General features: G+C 37.3%; 1 protein-coding gene and 1 non-coding gene across 4 annotated transcripts in view; one reads left to right on the forward strand and one right to left on the reverse strand.

Moving 5' to 3' along the window:
* The window catches only part of FCHO2 (FCH and mu domain containing endocytic adaptor 2), a 109540-nt gene extending 99735 nt beyond the window's left edge, over positions 1-9805 (reverse strand). For all 3 annotated transcript variants that reach the window (XM_072958535.1, XM_072958534.1, XM_072958533.1), the window contains exon 1: positions 9639-9805. In XM_072958535.1, the coding sequence (XP_072814636.1) occupies positions 9639-9671 (33 nt within the window). In that variant the 5' untranslated portion in view covers positions 9672-9805. The remainder of the gene's footprint in view (positions 1-9638) is intronic.
* Positions 4667-4743, forward strand: TRNAD-AUC (transfer RNA aspartic acid (anticodon AUC)). Its single transcript has one exon. It is a non-coding gene; the product is annotated as a tRNA-Asp (tRNA).
* Positions 9806-11849: the final 2044 nt, after the last annotated feature.

Below are 11849 nucleotides of genomic sequence, written 5' to 3' on the forward strand. Positions count from 1 at the left end.
CACTAATGGTTAAACAAATGACAATATATCTTACAATGAAATAAATATAGTGTTTTTTAACTGCAGTAAAAAAAAACTGCAGTAGATTTTTAAGTATTAGTTTTTGTTAGTTATTAGAGTTAAAAGCTATCATGACAAGCAGCTTTAAAATGCAACTTTCTCCCAAGTATACAACCAACTGTAGATTAAAAAAAATTTTGATTATCAATGGCTAGTTTCTTTCCTTCTGCTCAAATTTTTATTCTTTTTTTTAACAATTTTATTGAGATACAATTCACACCATACAATTTGCATATTTAAAGTGTGCAATGCAAAAAAAAGTTAGGATATTTACAGAGCTGTGCCACCATCACAATTTTAGAACACAAAAAGAAACCCAAACTCAAATAGCTAGATTTTTAAGAGTAGGTATCTACTCATCTGTGATGAGCTTATTTTCTGCTGGCTTATTCATTCGTTTAATCAACACTTAAGATAATACATATGTCCATAAAAAATTTTGTACACTAATATTTATAGCAGCATTACTCATAACAAAAAGGTAGAAACAACACAAATGCCCATTAGCTAACCAACAGATAAACAATGTGATATACCCATGCACTGGAATATTATTCAGCCATAAAAGGAATGAAGTATTAATATATGCTACTATATTGATGAACCTTGAAAACATTACACTAAGAAAAAGAAGCCAGTCATGAAAGACCACATACTATATGACTCCACTCATATTTAAGTTCAGAATAGGGATATCTATAAAAACAGATAGATTATGGGTTGCTTGAGGTGGGGTGGGGATGAGACAAGGGGTGATAAAAGGTACAAGGTTTCTTTTTGAGATAATGAAAATGTTTTAAAGTTGACTAGGATGATAATCGCACATATCTGTGAACATTAGCAAAAACCACTGACCTGCAGAGTTTAAATCATGAACTATAAGGTACACAAAATATATTTCAATAAAGTTGTCAAAAAAGTTAAGTGAATAATATTTTGATCATTTTTAATAAATTCTAGCAGAGACATTTTCAGTATTAACTGACAGAAACAGGTGCTAACACCATTACTGGTCCAAAGAGGACAATTACAATGAAAGTTTACACTGAGGTTCTTTTCTCCATCCATCTCAATGCAAAGAGGTAGCATCTTCATACAAAGTCTTCTGATTGTGACCTGAGGCAAATAAAACCTTGCTGTAATCCAATATACAAAGGCATAAAAATCTGTTTATAGTAATTCCTAATATGAAGAGGGAAAAAAAGTTTTATCAACTTTTGAATATTGAAAGTCCAGAATCATACAGGTCCTTTAAGAAAAGACAAACTTCTCAGTACCTATAGTTTCCTCTAACCACTGCAATTGAAATAAGATGACTGCAGTTAACAGCTTGATGTATACATTTATCAGTTCAGATTCCTTTTTGCATACATGTTATTTTTAATATGAAAATGAGATCATGTCATGCATATTGTTTTACATCTAAATTATTAATTAAACTGAAATTTAGCTGAAAAGTAACTAAGTTGTAAGTAAGGTTACCAAGTCACTGAAAATGTTGGGTTTTTTTCTGGTGTAATACAGAGTCTACAAGTGAGATATCCTTGAAATTTCAAGTTAAAAGTTTTAAATAAGTCATCAAATCTATTTTGGCAACGCTTTTTCTGGCTGATCCTATAACTTAAGTTCATACTTAAAAAAATTTCCAATAGCTACAAAATACAATCTAGTATATTTCCACTTGAAGAAAAAAATGCACGCCTCTACTAATAATGGTATGAAATTTCAACAAAAATGGAATTGTTAATATGTCTGGGTTTTTAAGAGCCACAAAAAGGAATAGTGGAAAAGCACAAAGCTATAAATCCCATATATTTTAATTAATGCTTTGAAACTTCTCCTTCAAAGAACCTTTTAAGAGCAACAGTAAATTAAACACTAAAATATAAAAACTGGAAATTCTTCACTTTTGACAAGTCAAAGAGCTGGAAAATAGGCAAAGATTAAGAGTATACTATATAATCGGGCTACTAATTTAAAAGTTGACTTCACATAGTTTCCTTTTTAAGTAAAAAAAAAAAAAGAAATTTTGGAAAGGGAAGAGAAGGGTTAGGAGATACTGTCATGTGAACAGCAATAATATGCCTAACATGCCACTCAACTCAAAATTACCTCAAAAATAAATAAATAAATATCATCACTTCTTACCTCTCTACATTCTCCTTTAACTCTATTCTTTCTGACATTTATTAGACAACCTCAAACAAGTCATTGCAAAATATAGCATTAACATGTGCTTGATATAGTCTCATTTTATCCTGCCTTCTCTGTAAACACGAAACATTTAACTAGTTCTGAACATTTTTTTTTTTGCTCTGAAGAATAGCCCCTCTAGTGAAGACTCTTCTAGATACTTTTTATATGAATTGAATATGCAACAGTAGCCCTCCAGTGCCATTTTTGCCTTGAAAACTGTGAAGAAAAGAGTAAAATAAATGCACACTTTTTCTATATGTAAACAGGACATTCAACCACAAGTTATAATCTCTTCTAATAAATGTTCTGTTTATATATTAAACTCATATTAAACTTCTCACACAAGATCACTAAAACTATTCTGCAGAGCTCTTGGCAAGATACTGCTAAAGCAGAAAACACTGATTAAAATGTATAATGAGCACACTCAGCAGTCAGAACCACTTGGTGCCGGTTCAAGTTACTCAAACACATCTGTTGACTGACTGAAGGAAAAAAATCTTACTACTTTACAAAAATTACGTTCTCACCCCTCAAATACTTCTCCTTAATCTTTTAAATTATAACTCAGTTCCTCCAGTTAGTTAAGTCCTTCAAGCCATCTAAAAAGATCAACAAACACAGCAGAAGCAGTTTTGAGCTATTTTTTTTGTCACTGTTATACTTTTCAAACTTTCTGTAATATTCTGTAAATGTATGTTGTTTCCATTATTTTCAAAAACAAACCCCAACAATTTCAGCTTTCTCAAAAACTTTTCAATCTGCTTGGAAAGACACAAAGCTACTTTCTTAATCTGGCACTGTGTTCACATACTTAAATCACCAGTCCTCATAATTCGTAAATGGAAAAAGCAAAAACAAAAATTGGAACTAACCTAAATATCCAAAAGGAGAATGTTAAAAAGAATTACATCTTAGCCATTCCATGGAAACCTATACAGTCACTGAAAATATTTTCAAAGAATACTTAACCACATGAGAAAAATGCTTGATATTAGTATCATTTGAAAATACCAAAATACTGAACTACATAGAAAACCTGTTTTGAATTTTATATTTCTAAAGAAAATCTTAGAGGACAGTGAGAAAGGCTATAGATAATTTTTATTTTCTTATATGTTTCAACCAGCACATAATAATGGTTATAATTAAAAAGGAAAAACACCTTCATGGGCTGTTGTTTCAACCAAAAACTAACACTTCTTAATTAAGGCCCCAACCACCAATTTGCTTTACTTACCCTGTACCTTCCTATCTTTTTCCTGAAGTCAAGCAAAGATGCTTGTCATATATTGCAAAACTTATACTCCTGCATTTTCATCAAGGAGCATGTGCCTAATGGAACTGATGGAATTGTGTGCCTCAGCTTCATCACACAGTTCACTAATCACTTCCCAATTTAATGCTCTCTGCCTCTGGCCATTCCAGCAACATTCCTTAGCCTCTTTACCAACAGATATACAGTTCACCCCGTGTACAACACAGGTTTGAACTGCACAAGTCCACTTACACGTGGCTTTTTTCAATAGTAAATACTACAGCACTTACATGACCACAGGTTAGTTGAATCCGTGGATGCAGTGTTGCCATTACAGAGGAACCACAGATGGGGAGGGCCAACTATAAAAACTACAAGTCATATCCTGATTTTCAACTGTGCAGGGGTTAGCACCCCGAAACCCCACACTGTTCAGAGGTCAACTGTAATTATAGGTTTCCATTACTGTTGTGCTGTTTTTATTTCTCCTCACATCTGATCACTTTTTGCTTACCTCTGTGGACTAGATACCTACTAAAATTCTTTCAACTCAAGTAGTCTTTAATTTTTTCACACCAATTTTTTCAAAGGCAAGCCTTTATTCCCTTCCCCTGTATAAGTCTCCACATCACCATATTTCTATAAGTTTCTTAGGGTGCTTCTGTTAACTGTTCCAGAATTATTAAATCAGCATGGTTAATCTCAGGAGTTATGTGATGACTCAACAAACTACCTCCAAAAAACAAAACAAAATAAAACTACTTCCAAAGGACTTATGCTAACCAAAAATGCTGGTTGACACAAAGCATACTGTTCTCCTATGCCTTTGCCTAAATAATTACCTCTGTAATTCCCTGCTCTACCAGCTGAGCTATCGAAGGGTGCATAAATAATTTAAGTAGTTCTGAAAGGACTGGAGCATTTAGGATTTAGTCTGGGGCTGGAAAAGAACCCACATAGCAAATTTTTATTGTTTCATATCAATGTTCTAAAATCCTTCCCCTGCACTTGAACTTAGGCAGACTAAATCAGTATCACTTTCTCAATTTCAATGATTAAGGCAAAAGTAAAAATATACCACCCCTCCACGTCCCCTCAAATTCTAAGAGTCTCCCAGTAAAATCTGGTTCCATCTAAAACACTATATACTAGGGCGGAAGGTATAGCTCAAGTGGTAGAGCGCACACTTATCACGCATGAGGTCCTGGGTTCAATCCCCAGTACTGCCATTAAAAATAAATAAATAAATAAACAGATAAACCTAATCACCTTCCCCCACCAAAAAAATTAAAATATAATTTTATAACATCTATCTGTTGTCTACTTGAACCAAGTTAGATGAATCTGCAGTTTGCTCTTCCATAGCTTGTTGCAGTTGGAAATAGTTTGGGCATAGTTAACTGGCCAACAGTTACACAATAACATGTTATCTTAGTGTATGCTATATGCTTATATATACATAGGTTATCCCTGGAAAACTACATAAGAAATTGGTAACAGTGATTGCCTTTTGGAAGATCCTGATGGGTGGATAAAAGGAGGAAGATTTTATACTATATTTCCTTTTGCAACTTTTGAATACTGAACGCTGTAAATTTTGCAAATCTGTTAATTAATGTATACATGTAAATATATAAACACTTAAAAACTTAAGAATATCTAATGGGGTCATATCCTAAGCAAGTACCCCAAACTATAATACTCGGAAATTTCAAGAATTAGTAAAAAGTAAGTCTATATTCTGGGTTTCTATGGTCACCTCAACTAATTTTCTAAAGATATATTTTTTAAATTTTCATATGGATTATTAACTGCAAAGAATATGTGCATGTGTGTGTGTCTATGGTTACTAGTCTCTTTGTAGGATACTAAATTTAGAATGAATAACCAAGGAAAAACATCATAATGTTTTGCATTCCAAAGTCCTATTAATAGCAATTCCAGATTTTTAAAAATATTTTAATCCTCCGAGTTTATCCATGTAATGGTAGATCAAATTCTGGATATACAGTACTAATCATTTTATATAAGGGACTTGGGTATCATGCAGATTTTGGTATCCTCAAATGGAACCAACCCCCAAGCATATCAAGGAAGAACTGTATAACCAAGTGCTCTGAATTTATTTAAAAGCAAAGCATGACAATACCGGTGAAATAAACAGATAAATGGAATGAGACTTCTGTACTGGATAAATAGTAAAAGAAATAAAATAAGGAAAAATTTCAGGACAAAAATACCTAAAATAATAGTTGTTCATTTATTCTTGACGTACTGAATGGAGATCTTTGGAAAAAGTCACCTAAATAAAATTATCACATTATACTTCACATTATACATTATAATGTGATGTATACTACAGGATACTTGGTGTCTTTCAGAGAATGCTTTATATCTTATATAGACTGGGATTATTATGTAAAATGAGGTTTTTAAGGTATTTAAATCAGGTATGTTGTGCTTGGTTTTTCCCCTTAAATAATTATCACTATGAAAAAAAATTTTTAAGGTACACATTCAACACCTGAATTAAATAATCTGAGTTTACATAAAAATATAAAGCTATTTTAATCACTACAGTGTAATATTGTCAAATAATTTCAAGAGTATTATAAACTAGTACTTGACTCTGAGAAAGCAGCAGTATATGGAGACACTGGCTCACTGTATTATCGGTTGATTTCTTTTTAAAGTTATGTAATTTTTCAAAGGGCTAACAATTCTATATATTTAAGGTAATGGTGTGGATTTCTGCTATCAAAATTGTTTTTGCCATCCAATTTCAATTGAAAAGAAAAACATTTTCAACTTGATTATCAATGGCAGTATTCTTCATAGCAAAAACTGACTTATCAGCAACAAAACACCTGCTATGTAAGAAGTTTTGGATATGTCTTTCTCTTCAAAGTATAGAATTAAGTAAAGGAATTTGTAACGTAACATATAGTTTTAGTTAAGAAAAACTATAAAGAAAAAAAGCAGGATGTGCTGCTTTCAAAAGAGCCTGTAGAGAGTTTGAATGATTCAAACTTTCCTCTAACAAAATGCCACAACAAAAAGATTTGTCTTTTTATATGTAGGGAAAAAAACAATTAATAGCTTGTTTGGTTAGAAACCTAAAACTTGAAAAGTTCCCATTACCTCACTTTGACAAGTTTTATTTTGTTTTGACACTGTCACTTTAAACATTACAGGAGAAAAGTAAAAATAATATTGTAAATTCCCTATTTTAAGAAATTATTTTATAAATGATCCTGAAATACATAAATTTTTAAGTTGTCTTAGATAGCTATCAAATTCTGAGGAGTTATTTAATTCCTACAGTTTCCCAGTTCATTCAGCCCTCCCTTGAAGCTTTTTAAGGTTCAATATAGACTTTTCAGTCCCAATCAGGTTCGTAAGTAAAATAAATTGCAGCCTATTTTAACTATCTGTACTCAATACTGGAAGTGAAAGCAAAAACTTAGCATAAATTACACTTGGGATTTTCTCTAGATTTCAGGTATCTAAATTTATTCCCATTCCTCTTCTAAAAGAGACAAACAAGGGACAAAAAAACCTGTACAAAAATGTTTATAGGAGTATTACTCATAATAGCCAAAAACACCAAAAAAGGCTATATTCAAAACTCAGTAAACAAAAAACGAAAGATAACTTTAACACATTAATGTGCAATTTGGAATTAAGTTAGCAAACTTCAAAAACACCTTCACGCATCCAGAAAAATGCAAAACATTATAAGAATGTCAAATTTTAAATGATTCTTATAAAAGTTTTATAACTTGCCACTCTAAAACCTGAAGTCTAAAATCGATAGGCTAAACCTAATATTCATATGGAAAATCAAGGGACCCAGAATAGCCAAAATAATCTTGAAAAAGAAGAAAATTTGGAGCACTCACATTTCCATTCCAAACTTATTACAAAAATATAGTAATCAAAACAGTGTGGTACTAGCTTAAAGAGAGACAATGGGATCAAATGAAAATCCAGAAATAAACTCAAACATCTATCATCACCTGATTTTCCACAAGCATGCCAAGACTATCCAATGAAGAACAGCCTTTTCAACAAATAATCCTGGAACTACAAGCTATCCACATGCAAAAGAATGAAGTTGTACCTCTTCTTGGCAACATACAGAAAAGTTAACCTCAAATGGACCACAGGTTAAGTAAGTGTAAGAACTAAAACTACATACAAAACCCATAGAAATAACATAGAAGTAAACCTTTGTAATCTTGGGTTAGGAAACACTTCTTAGACATGACAACAAAAGCATAAGACATAACAAAAAATTAGATAAATTTGACTTCAAGACTTCATCAAAATTAAAAACTTCTGTGCTTCAAAGAACACCATCAAGAAAGTGAAAAAGATAACCCACAGAATGGGAGAAAATATTTACAAAATCATGTGTCTGCAAATCAAAACCAAAATGAGATACTACTTTACACCCATCCACTACAATAAAAAAAGACGGATAACAAGTGTTGTCCAGTATATGGAAAAACTGGAACCCTCAGACATTGCTAGTGGGATTGTAAAATGGTTAGAACACTTTGGAAAACGTTTGGCTGTTCCTCAAAATGTTCAACAAAGAGTTACCATATGATCCAGCAATTCCATTCTCAAAAGAAGTGAAGACTATGTCTACACACATCCACAATGGAACAACACTATTTGGCCATAAAATGGAATGATATACTGACGCATGCTACATCCTGGATAAACGTTGGAAACATGCTAAGTGAAAGAAGCCAGTCACAAAGGACTACATATACAATCGCATTTATATGATTGTATCCAGAAAAGACAAATCTATATAGGCAGAAATCTACAGACTAGTTGCCTAAGACGAAGGTAGGAAGGAAATGCGTAGTGACCGCTAATGGATACCAGGATTCTTCCTGAGGTGACAAAAACTATTCTAAAAACATAGTGAGAATCGCACAACTCTAAGAATATATGAAAAACCCTTGAATTGCACTTAAATGGGGGTGTATTGTATGGTAGGTGACTTGACCTCCAAAAAGCTGTTAAAGAAAAAACTAATGTGTAGTATTTGTGTAAAACAAGGAACATTCAAGACAAATAACAATGAACCGATTTGATTACTAAGCAAATTTATGCTTGAAACACTTAGAATTAAGAATTGAATGCACACTCCTTATTCACTGAAAGGGTACTCCTTTAAATATTTCTAAACCTTAACTAATAGGAATTTTAGTACTTGAAACTGCCAAGCCACAAATGGGATTCAACCGAGACACCTGAGTAAACTCGTTACTTTCCTCTACACGGCTGAACTCTACTTCCCATTACAACAAAGAATAACTGCAGAAAAACACTCCACAGGGAGACCGGGAACTCATTCTCAAAGAATCACCTAATACTAATACTGAGTTAGGAGACGCGTGGAAAGAATGAGGAAGGGGAATGAGCACAGGAGACAAGGGAAAGGCTCGGTGCATTTAAGCCGAAGGAGTCCTGTTACGTTAAATTCAACTTTTATACGCTTTGTGAACAGGCCCAGAGGCAAGTCCTGGAAGCAGATCAACGAGCCGAGCTGCGAGGCCGAGAGGAAATGCTGATCCGGCCCAAGCCCGCACGGGAATTCGTGGGGAAACGGCGGCGGGGCCTGCCTGGCGGGAAGGAGGAGAGCCCCCTCCGCCCCGACCCGGCCGGCACTCGCCGGCAGCGCGCAGCTGGGGGCGGCCGCGCCGCGGGCCCGTCGTCCGCGTCCCAGCTGAGGAGCGCGCCCGGCGCCGGGAGTCTCCGGCGGGGCCGGGTCCCGTCTCCCGCCCCATCAGGCGCTTTGTCCCAGCGCGGGCGGCGGGCGGCGGGCGGCGGGCGGCCCCTCGGCGTCCCCACTACGGGCTGAGGCACCGCGCTGACAGTCCCCGCCCCCCGCAAGGGCTGCAAGCCTGCGAGTCTGGGAGGCCAGCCACCCGTGGCCCGACAGGCTTCATCCAGGCGGGACGCTATAGGCGGCGGTCCGAGGACGCTGGCCCTGCCCGCGGAGCCGCCGCCGCCGCCGCCGCCCGAAGCACACGCAGGCCGAGGTCAGGAGCAGAACCCTCGGATTCCGAAACCCATACAGTGTCCAACATCCTTCTCTTACCCAAAAATTCTCAACGAAATGCGCCATGACCATCGTGCCGCCGCCGCCGCGCCGGGTTCCGCGTCCGCGCCCTCCCGCCGCTGTGTAAACACCGGCCCGGCCCCCACGACGCCGCCGCCGCCGCCGCCGCCGCCGCCGCCTTCTTCCCGGAGGCCGGCCCGCACCCTCCAGGGCGCATGCGCCACCTAGCGGCCGCCGCGCGCGCGGCGAACTCTCCAACGCCACGGCTTGGTTGCGCATGCGCTCCGGACCCTATTCCCGGGTTTTAGTCGGGTTCCTCTGCCCAGCACGGGCGCGGTTGAGAATGAGTATTCTCTTGGGAATGATGAAGAACTCGGTCTGGGAGCAGTCACCCGGGAGACTGTCCGCAAGCTTCGCGGTGCGATGCGTACCGGCTCATGGACTGAGCCAAGAGAGGAGCGGGCCAGGGACAATGGAATTAGCAGCCAGGCTGTCTGCTCTCCTCAAAAGACTCGCTCCCTGCGCTTTCGAGGATCTCTAAGGAATCCAGGTCCGGACAAGCTTAAGATGGGGGAGACTTGGCTTCTTATCACCCGGAGGAGACTCAGAAACCTTTGGTCCACAGGGTGCCTTTCCTTGATATGGAGCTAAAAACCAAAACAAAACTTTGCGAAGCCGAAAAGGAGGAAACGCCCTGATAGCCCTGGAAGCTGCGTGAGACCCCGGCACCAAGTACGAGGCCGAGGCCGCTGCCCTCTAGCACGCCCGGAGCAAACCAGTCCGGACTGCCGACAGCAGGAACGTGCCCGAAACGAAAGAATCTCCCTAACCCAGGCAGTTAAAAAAAAAAAAAAAAAGTCTCTTCCAGGACTTGTTCGTTTTAAGTCCCTGGTTCTCTTAGCAACTTGTACATTTTGGAAAAAGAAACAAGTTTAAACTCGCCTCAGCATAACAAAGAAACTAAATCCCCTCCCCACGCCTGGCTTTCCAGAGGTTAAGGGGAAAAAAATTAAACCGGGTCAGTTAAGTCCAAAATCTGCAATTGAAGCCAGGTCCAGCAAATAGATTTAGTATAGCTTTGACTGTACATGCTTGTCACACCTCCCCAGATCTTATGACTTCAAACATGGTGAACACGACACCACTGTTTATGGCAGATTATTTCCATCCCCCAAAGTAAAAACTACACAGTGCCTTTCACATGGATGAGACTGTAAAGTGTTTGTTCAGTTGGAAATCATTGGATAATGGTACTGTGATTGTATCTTTTTAAGACTATCTTTTAGAAATACAGAGGATGTAATGATAAAACATCTAGGATTTGTTTTAAAGTAAATCCTTGAGGGGGGAATGAGTAGGAGTATAGATGAAACAAGATTGAGAGTAGGTAATTCTTGGAGTTAGGCAATAGAAACGTGGTGATTCACTATATTATCCTCTTTTTGAGTATGTCTACTTTTTCCTTTCCTTAAAAAGTCTTCATAAAACTATCTAGTTTGGGGAAAAGTCACCTAGTTTTGGAGAAAGTCAAACTTAGAAATTTGCCACAATTCTTTAACCAATTATTAGTCTAGCACTATTTTTTTTTAATGCTGAAGAAATTTTAAGAAAAATATAGCCATCTAGATCATCCTGCAAATGAGCTTGGCATTAAATTCTGAGTATCACTAAGCACCACCCCACTTACACCTGGACAGATGAGGGCCATATTCTGGACCCCATGCTTTAAAGGACCTTACATATCACAAACATACACATTATACTTTATTAGTAAACACATGAGTGTCTCTGCTACTCCTGATCTGAAGCTAAACACTGAGGAAACACTTTCTCGTATCTCTTGCCCTGTGTCTTTAAAACAAAAGGTGGAACTCCAAACAGTGAAAATTTGTGTGTGCTATAGCTGCCCACAACAGAGATAGACTGCTTTGGAATTTAGGCTGAATCTGAGCAGCAGAAGTGCTTAGGAAGAGAGAAGACAAATTAGTTACCTTGTGAATCCTTCCTCTCAACTTGAATGCAATAGATTTTTGCATAACAAAGTATTGTTTTGCATAACGCAGTGGTGTCTACCACAGATTTTCCTTGTTGTAGCATTCTAATTTGTGGTTCCAAGTATGACAATTTAGCATAGTATTCAAATAGTCACACAAGGTACACTGGCCTCTATTCGTACTCTTACCTCTGCTCTCATAAATATTAGAGGCAGGCCTGCCATGAAGATAAATATTCTGTAGATTTTGGGCATTT

The sequence above is a fragment of the Vicugna pacos genome, chromosome 3 (assembly GCF_048564905.1).
Source record: "Vicugna pacos chromosome 3, VicPac4, whole genome shotgun sequence".
Classification (NCBI taxonomy): domain Eukaryota; kingdom Metazoa; phylum Chordata; class Mammalia; order Artiodactyla; family Camelidae; genus Vicugna; species Vicugna pacos.